Genomic DNA, 17,418 nt, shown 5'->3' with positions numbered 1-17,418 from the left:
GGTGGAATACAAAAAAGATAATTTTCAAAGCCGTATCGCAGGAGCAACTTCAGCCAAGCCAGCAATAACATATCATGAAAGTACGAAAAGAAAGAGAAAAATTGAAGCAATCTATGCACGGTATATAGATATAATGGTAGTTTTCTTCTCCTTAATTTATACACTGAAGGATTGGAGAGGTGGGAGTAATGGAGAGGAAGAAGGCTTTGGCAATGGCTTCAATCCTTCAGCTTCTCTCCTTGGTTTCATGCCTCGATAGAAGCCAATTCCCTCCAAATTTCCTATTTGGGACTGCAACTTCATCTTATCAGGTAACTTTTCATCAATTTTTTTCATGCAATTTTTATCCAATTTATGTCTTTTAGAACAATCAAAAGCTTCAAAATCTGTTTAAATTCAATCCTTCTTTACTCAGATTGAAGGTGCTTATTTAGAAGATAACAAAGGTCCAAGTAATTGGGACATTTTTACTCACACAGAAGGTAATTAACACATACACACACACACACACACACATATCCTATAAAGTTTATCTTATCAGAGAAGACTTAGCTTTATCTGCTCTATATCAGGGAAAATTAGAGATGGGAGCAATGCTGATATCTCTGATGACCATTATCATCGCTACATGGTACTTGATAAGAAAACATTAAACTTCTAACCTGATAAAAGATTTAATCATTGATGTATAATCTTCGAACTTTGAAAAAATTTTGGGCAGGAAGACATTGAATTAATGCACTCTATGGGTGTCAACTCTTACAGATTCTCCATATCCTGGTCAAGAATTCTCCCAAGTGAGTTTCGGGCATCTTGTTAAAATCTATGTCTCTTTGTTACTAAACAAATTCGTTTCATTCGTAGGTGGTCGATTTGGAGATGTTAATCCAAAGGGTATAGCATTTTATAGCAGCCTTATTGATGCTCTCTTGCTCAAAGGTACTTGCTTTTGCTTTCTACTGTTATTTGCAGAATTGTGGATCTTACGTGTGTTTAAGTTTCAATCTTGATACTTGGAGCAGGAATACAACCGTTTGTTACGTTGAATCATTTTGATTTTCCATACTACTTAGAAGATCGATATGGTGCATGGTTGAGTCCAGAGATACAGTATGTCTTTTTTTCACCATCCTGATTTCATTAGAAATAAGTAGTTTTTCTTTTAAATCATCTTAGCTTTTCTATATTTTCCAGGAAAGATTTTGGATATTTTGCAGAAGTATGTTTCAAGGCATTTGGCGATAGAGTGAAGTTCTGGACCACATTTAATGAGCCAAACCTGAACACCAAATTGGGTTATCTAACTGGAACCTATCCTCCATGTCGTTGTTCCAAACCATTTGGTAATTGCCATTCTGGAGATTCTACATCGGAACCATATATTGTAGCAAATAATATTATACTATCACATGCAACTGCTGTCGACATATACAGGAGAGGTTATCAGGTATTCAGTGCTAACGTTATGGTCATTCGTAAAGAAATGGAGTACTTTCTGAAACAGTTTTATCATCTGTAGTATTCTTATACTTATCTTTCTTAAAAAGGTCAAACAAGGCGGTTCTATCGGTATTGTGGTCAGCATGTCATGGTTTGAGCCATTAAGGAATATCACAGCAGATCGATTAGCAGTTCTACGAACTTTAACTTTCGATGCTGCATGGTAAATAATTTATCTCCTAAGAAAGAATAAAGATCATGCATACTTCTGAATGAATTCTCTCTCAATTCTAGCAGTGAACATTTCTTGTTTGTACTGTCTTAGTAAAAAAATTCACTTGTTCCCTGGATTGGATTTGTGTAGTGCATTGTTTTGTATGGTAAAAGAAGCATTTGATTCTGCTTGTTTTGCTATCCATATGTTCATACTAGTTTCAAACATTCTGGTGCTAATTTTTGTTGCACTATTTTCGCTATGTTCACCTAATTTATCTGTTTCTATCTAGCAAGTGACAATGAAATTCAAAAATGTCCTTTATTCCTGTTTTCTGACATTCTTCTTTAAATGTTTCTACCTGATGAAGGATTCTGGATCCTATAATTCTTGGTGATTACCCTCTTGAGATGCGCAAGATCTTAGCTTCACGGTTACCGACATTTTCACCTGAAGAGAAGAAATTGCTGCAAAACAAACTGGACTTCATTGGAATCAATCACTACTCAACTTGTTATATTAAGGATTGCATGTTTTCCTCATGTGAATTGGATCGTTACTATGGTAATTCACTAGCCTTATCTACTGGAAAAAGGAACGGCTCACTGATTGGAAATCTGGTAAGAATCTGAACGTTATAAGCCTCATAGAATGAGTTCTTTGACATCACTTTGCAAGTAAGATTGCAGCATAAAACTCTTCAATTGCGTCCTGTAACTCTGCATAAAAACTAACACTCACTGCACTCACCATTGCAGACTGCAATGCCAACTCTCTACGTTGTTCCACACGGCATCGAGAAGGTGGTCATGTACATCAAGGATAGATATAACAATATACCAATGTATATTACGGAGAATGGTAAGAAAACAGATGAACCAAGTTTAGGCTCTGGAACTTGTAAATTTCATTCTCTTTCCCTTCTTTGCAGGTTATGCACAACACAGCAGTGATAGCTCATCTGTCAGTGACTTTGTCAACGACGTCGAAAGGGTGCAATTTATCCATGACTATCTTACTTCCTTGTCCTTGGCCATAAGGTAACTTATAAAAAGGATGTTAGAAAATAACCTTTTATTTGTTAACCACTGTTAATTTTCGATCGACAAAATTACTTGGAGAAGTATATAGTTTGTTAATTTTATGGTTTACTGATGTAGGAAAGGAGCTGATGTGAGGGGTTACTTTGTATGGTCTCTCATTGATAATTTTGAATGGGCATTTGGCTACACCATGAGATTTGGACTTCATCATGTGGACTTCAAGACAGAAGAGAGAACTCCAAAGCTCTCTGCCAAATGGTACAGGAATTTTCTCAAAGGTTCAAATCTACTACTAACCAAGAATGAGGACTTGGATCCACAAGACTTAGCTTACTAGATGGAGATCCAAGTGGAGCTACTACTAGTCTGATGCAGGAAAAAGTTAACTTGTAGATTAAAAATTTCTATGTACTTCTCTTCTGCAATCAATCTAGCATTACATTTGTCCTCTCCAAATGAAATGGAGGAAATCCAAACTGTTTATTTTTCTGTGTTGCCCTGTTGTTCTTTTTTCCCAAAATAAGAAGTAGTACAAATCTTAAAACATGTAAGGAAAGTGAAGGAAGAATATTTGATTTGTGTTTATCATATCTAATATCTAAATTCAATATTTCTCTAGTTTACTCTATGGGAGTATGATAAATCTCTCTATTTTATCCTATTAACAGATAAATAAAAATCAAGAAATAATCTACTCTTTCTTACTATGTGTCTTTAATAAAAATAAAATGCCGATGAATTCAGTGTTTAACATCTAGAATAAAGCACTGGATTTTTTAGCGCTCTACAACTTACATAAAATACTGATAAGTTTCGACCTATTTTGGTACTAAGTTTAAGATATGAATTACCTACATCTGTAAATAAGTTTTAACCTCGACTACTTGGGTATGTTTTTTGATGTGCAACCAAACTTAGAGAAAAAAAACTCCCATCTTTTCTGGACAATACAATTCATAAGTTGCCAATTTCGACAACTTGGAGAGCCTAAATGGCCCACAGACAACTGCTTGATTGATATAATATATGAACCGGATCAAGGAGAAGATTCTTGAGGACATAAGCAAGTAAATAATACTTGTTTAAGCTCTATATCATTCCCATCACCCACTGGCTAAGTTCCTAAAGCATCTTTTCGAATTATACACTCACAAAGTTCCAATTCCTATAATGCATCAATCATCTGGAGGATAAGCTTGAAACGGATGAGGATAACTGGGATATACCTTTATGCTATCCCAGAACTCAGTTGAAATCTTTGGCCTTGCACTCAACTTTTACATTTATTGTACTGACGTTGTGGTATAAATTAGAGAATCCAAACGGCGACCCACTTCATTGATTTTGATAATTAAAAATTCGATGGAGCAAAACGTCGAACAGTTCGCTGACGTACTGTCCGCATCTAACTACTGTTGGTTGGGATCTCAATCTGGAACGCAAAAGACAATTGATTCGAAAACGAGTGATAATAAGGTGTTAAATTTACCTTTTACCCTTTTGTAGAAGGAGGTGAAGCCGTCATGCTTGGACGTGAATCATTTCCGTTTTTGCAAGCATTTAGGAGGAGAATGAAAACAGAGTTAGCTCTTTCTATCCATGTCTTGTGACATGTATGTCCACTGTTTGATGTTTTGCTTCTTTCAATTCTCAGCAACATTTATGTCCAAATCTACGGACTGGGTCGCCATTTATATTCTCTTGTTCACATTGCGACGGTTCCAACCGCCCATTCCCTAGAGACAATCATAACAGTAATGGAAACCAAGCAAGATAAATATCTCTGGGTTGTTCCCTATAATTGCTCATCTGCTCACAGAGTAGTTGGAGAGACGAGAGAATGGAGGGGACGAAGAGGGATCTGGCAATCGCTTTATTTCTTCAGCTGCTCTCCTTGGTATCATGCCTTGATAGAAGCCAATTCCCTCCAAACTTTCTATTTGGGACCGCAACTTCCTCTTATCAGGTATAATTCTTGAAACTGAAACTACCCATTAGCTGTATTAATTGCATATTGGACAAATTACTACTTGACCAGTGCCATCCCCTATAGGCAGGTGGATATGCATTCCAGTAGTTCAATCTTATGGTTTAAGAATAGAATCCAATCTTATGGTTCGTCTAAAAGTTCTTCAATGACTTCTACTTCTATCTGCAGATTGAAGGTGCATATTCAGAAGGTAATAAAGGTTCTAGCAATTGGGATATTTTCTCTCACATACCAGGTGACACTTGCTTTGATGTATTAAATTTTTTTTATGTATGTTTTGGCCTCTTTTCCTGCAGAAATGATGCAAGTTTGTAACCTTTAGACATGTTATTTTAACATCTAATGTGGTTGTAATTATAAAGGACCTTCTCAAGTTGAAATTTTGTATGCCTTATTTCCTTGCTTGCATGGAAGAAAAAAGTAGTTGGTGTTCAGGTTTCATTGAGAAAAAATTAAGGTGTTCTTCCTTCACTCTCCATTGCGGTACCAGGACCTGATTGCATATGTTTTGGCTGTTGGTCAATTCACTTTGGTTTGCTCGGAATATGAAGATAAGAACTTTGGAATTCAGTTAAAGAGAAAGGAAACGATAAGCTTTCGGCATGGAAATATGAATACTAGGTCATCTTAGGTTTCATAATTTAATTATTATCCAAGCAATGGAAGGAGAATCTGCAGCAGTACATAATGCAGTTCCATTCCTGTTGATTTCTATCTGCACATCAATTTTCACAATGATTTCCTTATTCATGTATCAACCAATCTAAGCTTTCTCCTTTGCAAAATCTCCTTTCTGCTATCTTGATTTGTAATAAGAGTTTATGGAAGCGGGACATGCTCAAACCACCATTTTTCCTGTGAGACAAGATTTTTCTTTATCTTCTCTATCTCAGGGAAGGTTCAGGACGGAAGCAATGGTGATGTTGCTGATGACCATTATCATCTCTACATGGTACAGAGAAAAAAAATACTGTACTTCTAAACATATTGTTGCATGATAAAAAAAATTTGTTGCATTATTTCTGATAAAAGATTAATGTACCACCACATCACTTGACTTAGATGACTCATGAACAGGAAGATATTGAATTAATGCATTCCCTGGGTGTCAACTCTTACAGATTCTCCATATCCTGGTCTAGAATTCTTCCAAGTGAGTTTTTTCATCTCATCAATTTTGTTTAAAAATCTACACCATTTGTTACCTAAGAAGTTTGTTTCATTCATAGGAGGTCAGTTTGGAGATGTTAATTCAGATGGTATAGCCTTTTATAATTGCCTTATTGATGCCCTCTTGCTCAAAGGTACTTGAGGTTAATTTCTGTTGTCATAACATATTCTGGTTAAGCATTGAACGTGGGCAAACAAGGTCTTCAATTATTTATATATTCAGTGTAAATAGAAAATTGCAGACATCTTTATGTTCCAATTCAATTCTTTGAACAGGAATTCAACCATTTGCTACATTAAATCATTATGATATTCCACAAGAATTAGAAGCCCAATATGGTGCATGGCTGAGTCCAGAGATACAGTATGTCTTGGTCTTCCGATTATGGACTTCATGCACATATTAATTCTTCTTTCAATTCACTTACTTTTTCATATACTTTCCAGGAAAGATTTTGGATATTTTGCCGAAGTATGTTTCAAGGCATTTGGAGATAGAGTGAAATTTTGGCTTACATTTAATGAGCCAAATGTGCTGGTGAAATATGATTATCTCTCTGGACATTATCCTCCAGGCCGATGTTCTAAACCATTTGGAAATTGTAGTTTTGGAGATTCTACAACCGAACCATATATTGCAGCCCATAATGTCATACTATCACATGCAATTGCAGTTGATATTTACAGGAGAAGATATCAGGTATAGAACATTCATGGTAGGCTTTTTATATAATCTCATTTTGTACAGAATTGAAATCCACAATCTTCCTCTGTTTTATGTGTTTCCATGATAATACTAAACTTTAACCAAAACCAGATTTGCTTAACATCTAATGAATAGTTTCCTTGTACTAATCTATCTTAAGGTCAAGCAAGGCGGCTCTATTGGGGTTGTGATCAGCACAATGTGGTTTGAGCCACTGAGGAATATCACAGTGGATCAATTAGCAGTTCAACGAGCTTTGTCTTTTGATATTGGATGGTAACTATATATCTCGCAAATAGTAATCATGTGCTAATGAACACCTTTTTCCTCTCCAAAGTTCTAGCAACTAAATTTCCTTGTCAGTGTTAGAGCTTGAATTAAAAATATATTACATTTTCTTCGTTGGATTTGTACAGTATTGGGGATTGGTTAGATAGATTATCTCATCTTATCCTTAACTTCGTAATTTAGTTGCTGATTTGATTACAATCCTTTCTGTTGTGTATGTTATCCACCTACTGATTTCAAACAACAAATTTGGCATGCTACCTTAGCTAGCACAAGAGTAAGAATCCAGGTGCTTTTCTTCTAGAGCTCAAATTTCTACAGCCAGCCTCACACTAAATTGGACCTCCATAGAAGACAATGAGGAGCATTGTATAGAGTTGATTGTTATTTGTCAATCATAGACTGAAAACATGTAACCTGCCTGCAAGGATAAGTAGTTCAACATAGACCTTTCCAGATTTCAGAAATCCACAATAATCTGATACCTCAGAGGTGTAGAATTCAATGGTAGGATCAGGAGAGTGATCTTCAACTAGACAATCATCCAAGAAGAGTCTAAAGTTTCTACATTTTTAACAAGATTGTAGACTCGATAACCTCTTCTCTAATGTGGGTATCCAAGAAAACTCCTCCTTTTAGCTCATGGCTAAATTTGGAATGATGAGTAGCGACAGTGAACAATAGCAGAGGATATCCAATACCTCCAAATGAACATTCCAAGGCTTGGATTGGGAAAAAAAAGAAGAAAGACAACCTCATGATAAGATGAATAGTTAGTCTTCAAAAAACAGAGTATGAGAACATGTTAGTGTTTGCATTCCGCTCCACCATTCTGTGAGTGATTGCAAGGCAACTTTAATGATGCATCAATCCTTTTTCTTGAAAGAAGGTTATATTACGCTCTGATCTCTTATCAGTATTCATTTGATTTTTTTTTTTTATGGAGTTTCAGATAAAGCTAAAAAGGATTGCATAAGACCACACTGTAGCATATATGTAATCATCACTATTTGTGAACCTCAATTGAAGAAACTGTGGGACATCCTCTGGTATCACAATTCATTAAGTGGATGACATTTGACATAGGAAACTATGAGTTTCTCTGAAACATGAAAGTTTGTACAGTTTTAGTTCTTTGAAATAGAAATTCCAGAAATAGTCCTAGTTTCGAAATTCTGGTACTCCTTTTTATTGTGTATTTTTCTTTCTATGTTCAGAATCTCTACCTGCTGTCTGGTAGGCAACAATGAAATTCAGAAGCTTATCTAGCACATTAAACTTCAGATATAACTGATACTGAAAATCATACATTGATTTATTTTATATTTCCGTCCTTCTAACATGTTGCTCTCAATATATTTTGTTTGTGGAAGGATTATGGATCCTATAATGTTTGGTGATTATCCTCTTGAAATGCGGAAAGTCTTAGCTTCAAGGTTACCAACATTTTCATCTGAAGAGAAGAAATTATTGGAAAACAAATTGGACTTCATTGGAATCAATCACTATACAAGTAAATATGTTAAGGATTGCATGATCTCTCCATGCGAAGTGGATGACTACAATGGGAATGCACTAGTATTTTCTACTGGAGACAGAAATGGAGTACCAATTGGAAATCCAGTATGAAGTTTACCACTAAAACCTATAAGGTTCTTCACTGATACAACTTTGCACATGCTTTCTGTGACTCTTTCCATCCATCAACAGTATCATGCTATTATGTCACAGCTTATTACATGAATAGTTAAACTAAAAATAAACTATACTAAATCTTGCAGACTTCAGTAGAAAATCTCTACGTAGTTCCATATGGCATGGAGAAGGTGGTGATGTACATCAAGCAAAGATATAACAATACACCCATGTATATTACAGAAAATGGTATGCTGCAGCAAAAACATGATTAACTTCCTCCAGTAACACCATAATTTGGAGATGTAGCCAAACTATCTCATGCACTAGCGCTGATTTCAGGGAAGAAACACACCTATTATATGCTTGGGTTCTAACATAGTTTGAAACATTTGTGAACCAATTTGCATGATCAACCAGGACCCAGTTTTTTCAGAGCCACACTATGATGGACGAAAGATTGAGTCAGTTCTATTCAGGCTCATTTCTTATGTTGGTCCACAGTCCAGAATATCTAACCAAGCTGCACAATTACAGTCAAAATCCACTTATAACTCCAACAAATAAATGAAAATCATTTTGGTGAACTACAGGATTAAACTGAAAAAGGCAATGTGATAGTTTCTGACAGAAATGTGAATACATTTTGTTCTTTGGATGAATGATGCTAAGCTTGAGTACTTCCTAGCTAAAAAGAAAGGGATACTCATCATATTTTGAAGGTGGTGCATCATACATAATATTAATACTGGACAATTTTTCTCTTTCCTTTCTTGAGCCTAAAAGTTCTATAGTTCTATTTATTTACTGCTACATGTGAATTGCATGTGTTTTGCTTTTCAGGTTATCCAGATAGAAGCGATGATAGCCTATCCATCAGTGACTTAACCAATGACGTCGAAAGAGTGGAATATATACATGGCCATCTTACTGCTTTGTCTTCAGCCATATGGTAATTTACAGGAAGAAAAATGCTTAACCTGCATATTGTACATCTGTAAGCTTGTCATTCTACATGCCAAATACCCTACTAATATGTTTCATCCACAGCTTAATTCTAAGTCTATATGACATTGCATCCTAGTATATTTGCAAGTAGATGCCAATACACATGAAGTAGTATGTCTCACCTACAGCATATCAGACCATATGATATTTCTTCCTAGTATATTTGCAGACATCGTGATAATCTTTTTGTAGACTAGTTGGAATCCTATGTAGCTATTGATACCTACGCATTATATCCTTACTCTTTAAGCACGAAAGAATCTAGAGAAATAACATAACGGTAATATTGACAATAGCTAGGAATACTAATTTTACATCTTTTTTTTGCTTTGTTAGTGAATAACGTCTGTGATTATCGACACAAATAATATGCAGAAATAGTTTGTTCATCTATTGTTCGCTGCTGTAGGAAAGGAGCTGACGTACGGGGTTACTTTCTATGGTCGCTGCTTGATAATTTTGAATGGTTGATGGGCTACACTGTGCGGTTCGGACTCTATTTTGTAGACTTCAAGACACAAGAGAGAACACCAAAGCTATCAGCCAAATGGTACAGGAATTTTCTCAAAGATTCAAATCTACTACTCAACAAGAATGAGGACTCAGATCTACAAGATTTAGCTCACTAGTCAAAATTTAGCTGCTACACCACAGCATAACTTACTTCTTCACACAATGTGCTGTATGCTTCTTTTGTCTGTCTCTATTTTCTAATTACTATGTATAATACATGTAAAATTTTGTTATTAAGTTGGAAAGGGATTTTTGTAATTAATATATTTAATTTTTTTAATATGTAATAATAGACTCTAGTGCCCATTAGATATGTAAATTGTGTGCGCTCTATTATAATAAAATATGTATTGAATTAATTGCAAAACCGGCGGGTTGGAATTATCTTTAATTTTTACACCTTTTTTTATAAAAGAGAAAAAAAAATGATTTATGGGGTGAGAGAGGCTCGAACTCTCGACCTCAGGATCACTCGCTTTAGCTATGAGACCTACGCGCTAGCCAACTGCGCCACCACCCCCATTTAGAAATACTTTAAAATAACTATAACAAGTCTTAGATGCTACTTGTAGTCCTACATCCTCGTGGAGTTTATGAGTTCGATGCTGTGAGAAATAAGACAAAGATATGATCCATGCAAAAGGAGCTAGCTACAATATGAAAAGGACTTTGATCAGTGACCACCACCTCCTCCTCCTCCAAAACCAAAACCTCCACCAAAGCCAAAGCCTCCACCTCCACCGCCGACACCAAACCCACCACCAACCCCGAATCCACCACCGACGCCACCGCCAAATCCGCCTCCACCACCAGCTCCTCCTCCAAGTCCTCCGCCAGCTCCCGCTCCACCGCCGAATCCTCCACCAACTGTACCACTTGCACCACCACCACCACCTCCTATTCTACCACTTGCATCACCTCCACCAAGACCACCACTTGCACCACCACCTCCTGCTCCACCAAGTGCAGCAGAACCATCAGCACCACCAGCACCAAGACCACCACTTGCATCACCTCCACCAAGTTCACCGCCACCACCTCCTAGATTACCACCAAGCCCTCCACCACCCCCACCATGGCCCAAGTCATGCCTGAACCCTTTGCTATAAACGCCATGGCCCAAACCACCACCATCACCATCCCCATGGCGGCGGCCAAAGAAGAGGTGCTTGTCTTCTGCCACTACCCCATCTACTACTACTACTACCTCTGCCGTAGTAGCATCACTAGCCAAGAGAACAAGTACTACGGCGAATGCACTCACAACACTCATTGTGATCAGTAGAAGGATTTGACTTTTGCTATACGATGGAGATCCTGGAAGCTAGAGGGGTGTACATATATATATATATATATATATATATATATATATATATATATATATATATATATAAGGTGATGAGATCAAGAAAGAGTTAAGGTTGGTCAGACGACACCATGAACCAAGAGCAAAGTAAATGCATGACAGAGTTATTTCTCTCTAACTGTTTTCCAAACTCGTCAGACGAACGTTTGACTTCCAACGTGTATTAAATTCTTTCCGACTTTTTTCATTTCACACCCTATATATGTGTTTATTTCGCTCTGCACAATGCCTTCAAATTTTGACCACTCCTTTGTATACCTATCATTGGATATTACCATATTATTTAAAACAAAAACAAAAAAGCGTGGACCAAATTAAAAGGAGTAAGTTGCGATCCGTAATAAGACTAAAATGCAGGCAGTGATGTGCACAAAAAAAAAAAATAGTATATTTATCGTGGTTCACGAGTCAACCCACATCCCTATATCTTGTTTTTAAATTGTTGTTTATAAGGTTGGGTATTCGTGATCGTGTACAGTTGACTTAGAGAAACAGTATAATAATTTAAAATAATATTTAAAATCTGGAGGCAACTAATATGATTTAATATTAAAAAATAACGTATACGATTTAAAATATAGATTAGACCGCCTTACTACCTCTATATTTTCATGAATTGGCTAAATTACTCTGGTAATTAACGTTTAACGTTTATTACAATTAGGCGTATCCTTCACAGTGGACGGATAAGTTTAGCAACCAGTTTGGGCCCAATGTAGCATAAGTTGGGCCTTTGGTCCTATACTCTTACCTAGCCTATGGTCCAGTAATAGAGGCATTAAATTACCATAACACTCATGTCATATTAATCATTCTATTTCATGGTCATATCTTGAGCATAAAAATTATATTTTGTTTTTAGTTTGAAGAATGTGATATATTCAGTAAATTTAGTAGAAGGAGAAAGAAAATTAGGACATTTTGATGTATAATATTTTAGCCCCATTCTTTTTAGAAATAATCTTTTTTATTCTAAAATAATAGCTAATTATTATAATAATTTTATTTTAGAATATAAATACTATTCATCAAAATTACATCTTATATCAAATATTCTCCCATTTTTTAGTAATAATATATAGGAATTGATATTCCTATTTCAACTCTATTTGTAATTTCCCCCAACAAGTTATAAGATTTTCGCTCTCTTATTAGGTTTATCCAAATTCACTACTAAAGAACAACAATAAAGATGCCCCAAATTAATGCCAGCATTAAATCCACATGCTACATTTATTCAAGTGAGAAGTTGATCACAGCTAGCATTAAGACTTTAATACCACTTTAAAGCTTTATTTTTTTTCTCAGCTTGGGCCCCAAACCATTGACTTGGTTAGCTGTGCCTACCTCTATCTATTTCATGGAAACAGGAAGATGATGAGATAAAAGCCAGCCATGAGTCTTTTAACCTTGTCTACTTAATATATATACACAATAGGTAAGTTATAAAGAAGAATTACAACTTTTATTATACTCAATATATACACAAATGATGATCTTAACATCAACTGTTATCCTCGACTCCAGTCTCTCTCTTTATGTATATATTGAGCAGTCTATGATTACAAAACCATCTTCTCTGGTATTAATTGTTGGGAGACAATGGAGTCCTCAATCGTCCAAGAAGCAAAGTTGGCCAGAAAGCTTGATCAAATTTAATTCGATCTGAAAAATTAGAACTATATATTAAGTGATGGGCGTTCATGAATCTATATAAATTCTTTCAGTACCTTTTCTCTTCTAAGATAAAATGTCTTTTGTCTCAACCTGTGAGTGATGTGGAAAATGGAGTGCGAGCGAAATCTAATTGGAAGGAAAGAGCTCCCTGGCATACATCCAATCCAATTGTCATTGAATGCAACCGATAACCTCCTGACAGCTGATGGATATTTATATCAAGCAAGTAATGCTACTAACAAGCTGGCTTCATTGAAAGAGAGAAGCAGATAGAGAAGAAGGGTAGTCTCATGTGCTGTCTTCTGGTAGTCATATCCCTACATTTATGTCTCTTGTCTATTCTGATCAATGAATACGGCAACTGTTTATTCTCGGATAAGTCACTATTCTTATCCCTATTCCTGACATGCATTCATCCCTTTATCAAATTGACCACCAATCCTACTCGGCCAGGCTGATGGTTTAATGTTGTCTATTTTATTTTATTTTTTCTTCTTCTTCTTTAATCTTTGAGTGAATATTCTTATTCCCGGATTGAGTGCCAAGAGGGATAAACTAAGATACCATGTCAGAAAATTTTGTAGGATAAATAATTCAAATACTCTACCTCTAAAATTATAAGATACACTATAAAATCGACCAGGAGAACCGGTTAATATTATCAGGAGAGCTAATTACTCCCTCACTTCCACATCCAAAGGTAACTTAGTTTTATTTCTTCTCTTTTATCGAATCATAAGATTCTCTCTCTCCTTCTCTCTCTCTCTCTCTCTATATATATATGTAGAATCTATATATATAGTGCAATACTATATATGTGCCCATGTGTACATCTACCATTCCCTGTAATATTATTGGCATTTATAACATGCAAAAATGGAGTTTTTTCTTCTAGTTTCCATGCATTAATCACGTATGACCCCAATATGAGCTACTAATAGTACAGATTAATAGACAATGCAAAGTTTATATCACATGTAACCAGACAAGATGAAACTGAGCATATATGTACGTAATAAATTTCCTTTCTGTGTATGCATGTGATAGAATGAGTTAAAACAATGAATGCATGAGTAAATGAGATAATCAATTTAGACTCTCTCTCTCTCTCTCTCTCTCTCTCTCTCTCTCTCTCTCTCTCTCTCTATAGAAGCACCAATTTTCTTCTCAGTACTTGCATGCTTCTCCAAATGGGTGATAGCATTGAATGAGCATATCTATCTCACCGCGATAACATTTTATTGGTCTTTTACATAATTCCCAGTGATATTTTTTAAAAAAAAGAAGAAGATTTATTATAATTGGAAGTCCATTCCTCAAAATACCACTATTGTCACTTAAAAATGAAACTTAGGTTAAGAAAATATTATTTTTGCCTTGTCTAATGTTGTTTAAAATGAACTGAAACCTATCTAATACTACTCGAAATCATAGTGCAATGAAAGAAAATTTTAACTATTTAAATACGTCTGTTAATTTCTATGATTTCAGGCAATCATGTGAAAGTAAAATAAAAGAAATAAAAGAAAGAAGAAGAACTCCATTTTTATTTAGAAACAGTTTATATGGCTAAATGTTTTGATATCTTAAAGAGTTTCATCATCCCTGGCTAGCAATCAGATGAGTATCTGAGGGAAGGGATCAGTGAGCTTTTGAAGCAGAGGATCATGATTCATGGCGATGAGCAAAAGAGATGTAGAGAATCATAGGAAAGGGAAAGGTTTCATGTTGCATTTCATGCATTTGCTAAGCCATGTGAACAGCAGCCCCACTACTGCCAATACATAGCTTTCATGACGCAAATCCCACAAACAGACACAGATCAATTCATATCTCCACTTTTCTTCTTCTTCTTTCTTCTTCTTCTCTCTCTCTCTCTCTCTCTCTCAACTGCCCCAAACCGCGTAGCCTTTATGACGCTCTGCAGCAAGGGAGTCACGTAGCCGAATCCTCCTTTCTTTTCTTACTCATTTGCAAATCCAACCATATATTTTATCATTGTGCAGAAATACCTTTGTCTAACCCAACAAGCTTACTTAACCCAAAATACCATACCAAACCCAACTCAAAATATCATGACCACCTAGAAGAACGAAGAAGACTCTCTCTATTTTCATAAATTTAAGGTTCGGATCCTACTTTTTTCATGATGTTTTGGATTTCTTTTTTGGGTTTAAGAACACATCATCATGATTAACTGAATAAAAAATCAAAAGTCAATCATATTCAACTCGCTCATACCTTATAATTTATTCCTTTTGGAGTGTGATTAAATTTATTAGAGTCATCTGATGCTTTGATAGTATCTGATGAGGTGTCTGAGCTGACCAATCCACTCTTATATTTAAGAGAGATAAGAGTGCAGTTTTAAAACACTAATGTAAAACTTGGGATAAATTTGTAAAAGATAGAGGATTTAAAATGTAATTCTGTCTTTCATTAAAAGTAGCAAGTGTGAGCAGTTGGGTTCTCTTAAATGCGCCTGGTCTCGAGCCAGGCCTATATAAGAAGACGCATCGGTGAGCACCCAATCCCATCGTGCCAGTCCAAAGCAAACTAGAGGGAGTGAGACTGAGAGATGGGTAGGGGGAGGATGAGGGGATCCGCTCTTGCATTAATCCTATGCTTGAGTAGTCTCGTAGTGAGTTCATGGGCAAGGCCATTGGAGGACAAGAAGCTCTTTTGGCTTCATAAAGGAGGTGGCTTTGGCCATGGATTCGGCGGTGGCTTTGGTAAGGGTGGTGGTATTGGGGGTGGATTCGGCAAAGGTGGTGGGTTGGGTGGTGGCGGTGGACTCGGCGGTGGTGGTGGGTTTGGTGGTGGGGGTGGTTATGGGGGTGGGGGTGGACTCGGTGGTGGGTTTGGTAAGGGTGGTGGGTTTGGCGGTGGCATTGGGCATGGCATAGGCGGTGGTATTGGTCATGGCATTGGTGGTGGGTTCGGTAAAGGCGGTGGCTTTGGTGGTGGTATTGGTCATGGGATTGGTGGTGGTTTTGGTAAAGGTGGTGGAGTCGGCGGTGGATTTGGGAAGGGCGGTGGACTTGGCGGTGGGTTTGGAAAGGGTGGTGGACTTGGCGGTGGGTTTGGAAAGGGTGGTGGACTTGGCGGTGGGTTTGGAAAGGGTGGTGGACTTGGCGGTGGTATTGGCCACGGCATTGGTGGTGGAATCGGTGGTGGGTTTGGGAAGGGTGGTGGACTTGGCGGTGGGTTTGGAAAGGGTGGTGGACTTGGCGGTGGGTTTGGAAAGGGCGGTGGACTCGGCGGTGGCATTGGCCACGGTGTTGGCGGTGGATTTGGTAAGGGTGGTGGTCTTGGTGGCGGCATAGGTGGTGGTTATGGAAAGGGTGGTGGACTCGGCGGCGGTGCCGGAGGTGGAGGTGGACTTGGCGGAGGTGGCGGTCTCGGTGGCGGTGCCGGAGGTGGAGGTGGACTCGGCGGCGGTGCCGGAGGTGGACTTGGCGGAGGTGGCGGTCTCGGTGGCGGTGCTGGAGGTGGACTTGGCGGCGGTGCCGGAGGTGGCGGTGGACTTGGTGGTGGTGCCGGTGGCGGCGGCGGTGCTGGAGGTGGATTCGGCGGAGGTTTTGGCAAGGGCGGTGGGATCGGCGGAGGTTTTGGTAAGGGCGGTGGTCTCGGCGGAGGGTTCGGCGGCGGCGCCGGTGGTGGCGGAGGGTTCGGAGGCGGCGGCGGCGGCGGAATCGGTGGTGGAATCGGTGGCGGTGGTCATTGACGAGAGAGGCAGAGTCATTACGTTTGCATGGCATGCACCTATTCTCATTATTTCTTATTAATGTGATTTAAGTGTAACGTAACAACGCTGTTAGTTTAATATGGTCTTAATATCCTCTCTCGTTTTGTTCATTTGTTGTTGCACTTTTGAGAGTTTGGTCCTACTATTGTAGAAATGTATCAAGGGTTTGAATGTTAAATAAAGATTGTTTGATAAATTGACTGGCGCAAGCTTAAATAAAGATTGTTTGATTGATATAAATTTATCCCGCAGCTTCAATTCAAATCTGAATAAGACGATTGATGTAGAGTTCAAGAATCGCGAATAAGGTTTGGTACCTTAAAAAAAACACCCAAATATAATTAAAAACCTCTACTCTAATTTAATGAATACGCCCAAAGTATTAGATGAAAGTGATAATCTCCTGTGTAAGGAGGTAAGTTCTCTCCTCTTTGCTAAAGACCTACAGTAATAATCTCACCATGGATGGACATGCCAATCCGGATGCCACACACCCCTTCTAATAATTTTGTCACTCGCTATCAACCTCATTGTTAATCGCCATCGCCATCGACCTCTCCTCCCTTGGGCTAAGACACCTGACACGCTCAAACGATGACAACAACGAAAGCGAAAGCAAA

The 17,418-nt window shown here is 37.6% G+C and overlaps 3 protein-coding genes and 1 non-coding gene across 6 annotated transcripts; 3 read left to right on the top strand and 1 right to left on the bottom strand.

Annotated features, from left to right (window-relative positions):
* Positions 1-18: 18 nt before the first annotated feature.
* On the top strand, positions 19-3,186 carry LOC140764216 (beta-glucosidase 18-like). 2 transcript variants are annotated; one of them, XM_073102657.1, is made up of 12 exons: positions 19-311; positions 416-482; positions 573-631; positions 722-797; positions 865-939; positions 1,023-1,110; positions 1,195-1,447; positions 1,548-1,663; positions 2,025-2,274; positions 2,413-2,515; positions 2,586-2,694; positions 2,815-3,186. In XM_073102657.1, exons 1-12 carry the CDS (start codon positions 189-191, stop codon positions 3,032-3,034), a joined length of 1,539 nt encoding a protein of 512 aa, XP_072958758.1. In that variant the 5' UTR covers positions 19-188; the 3' UTR covers positions 3,035-3,186. The 2 variants fall into 2 exon arrangements, with proteins under 2 accessions (XP_072958758.1, XP_072958759.1); XM_073102658.1 differs by lacking the exon at positions 19-311 and having other exon boundaries at positions 412-482; positions 726-797.
* A 912-nt stretch (positions 3,187-4,098) lies between these two features.
* On the top strand, positions 4,099-10,320 carry LOC140764214 (probable inactive beta-glucosidase 14). Of its 2 annotated transcripts, XM_073102655.1 has the most exons (12): positions 4,099-4,663; positions 4,856-4,922; positions 5,581-5,639; positions 5,765-5,840; positions 5,917-5,991; positions 6,134-6,221; positions 6,305-6,557; positions 6,724-6,839; positions 8,225-8,474; positions 8,633-8,735; positions 9,330-9,438; positions 9,904-10,320. In XM_073102655.1, the coding sequence occupies exons 1-12, from the start codon at positions 4,538-4,540 to the stop codon at positions 10,121-10,123; spliced, it is 1,542 nt and encodes a 513-aa protein (XP_072958756.1). In that variant the 5' UTR covers positions 4,099-4,537; the 3' UTR covers positions 10,124-10,320. The 2 variants fall into 2 exon arrangements, with proteins under 2 accessions (XP_072958756.1, XP_072958757.1); XM_073102656.1 differs by lacking the exons at positions 5,581-5,639; positions 5,765-5,840; positions 5,917-5,991 and having other exon boundaries at positions 4,100-4,663.
* A 120-nt stretch (positions 10,321-10,440) lies between these two features.
* Positions 10,441-10,527, bottom strand: TRNAM-CAU (transfer RNA methionine (anticodon CAU)). Its single transcript is given in 2 exon segments — positions 10,441-10,476; positions 10,490-10,527. It is a non-coding gene; the product is annotated as a tRNA-Met (tRNA).
* Positions 10,528-15,432: 4,905 nt separating this feature from the next.
* LOC140765524 (uncharacterized) lies at positions 15,433-17,018 on the top strand. The gene has a single exon (XM_073104662.1). The coding sequence runs from the start codon at positions 15,629-15,631 to the stop codon at positions 16,775-16,777; it is 1,149 nt and encodes a 382-aa protein (XP_072960763.1). The 5' UTR covers positions 15,433-15,628; the 3' UTR covers positions 16,778-17,018.
* The last annotated feature ends 400 nt before the right edge of the window (positions 17,019-17,418 follow it).

Source organism: Typha angustifolia, chromosome 8 (assembly GCF_048772165.1).
Source record: "Typha angustifolia cultivar Huaian chromosome 8, ASM4877216v1, whole genome shotgun sequence".
NCBI lineage: Eukaryota > Viridiplantae > Streptophyta > Magnoliopsida > Poales > Typhaceae > Typha > Typha angustifolia.
Note: the sequence above shows the minus strand (reverse complement) of the source record. Positions and strands in the feature narration are given on the sequence as shown.

Excerpts from the sequence above, each read along its gene's own strand:
- LOC140765524 (XM_073104662.1), top strand. The coding sequence starts at position 15,629 with ATGGGTAGGGGGAGGATGAGGGGATCCGCTCTTGCATTAATCCTATGC.
- LOC140764216 (XM_073102657.1), top strand. The coding sequence starts at position 189 with ATGGAGAGGAAGAAGGCTTTGGCAATGGCTTCAATCCTTCAGCTTCTC. Across the intron at positions 940-1,022 it reads TGATGCTCTCTTGCTCAAAG|GAATACAACCGTTTGTTACG; the intron begins GTACTTGCTTTT and ends TACTTGGAGCAG. Across the intron at positions 1,664-2,024 it reads TTAACTTTCGATGCTGCATG|GATTCTGGATCCTATAATTC; the intron begins GTAAATAATTTA and ends TACCTGATGAAG.
- LOC140764214 (XM_073102655.1), top strand. The coding sequence starts at position 4,538 with ATGGAGGGGACGAAGAGGGATCTGGCAATCGCTTTATTTCTTCAGCTG. Across the intron at positions 6,558-6,723 it reads TTTACAGGAGAAGATATCAG|GTCAAGCAAGGCGGCTCTAT; the intron begins GTATAGAACATT and ends ATCTATCTTAAG. Across the intron at positions 8,475-8,632 it reads GAGTACCAATTGGAAATCCA|ACTTCAGTAGAAAATCTCTA; the intron begins GTATGAAGTTTA and ends TAAATCTTGCAG.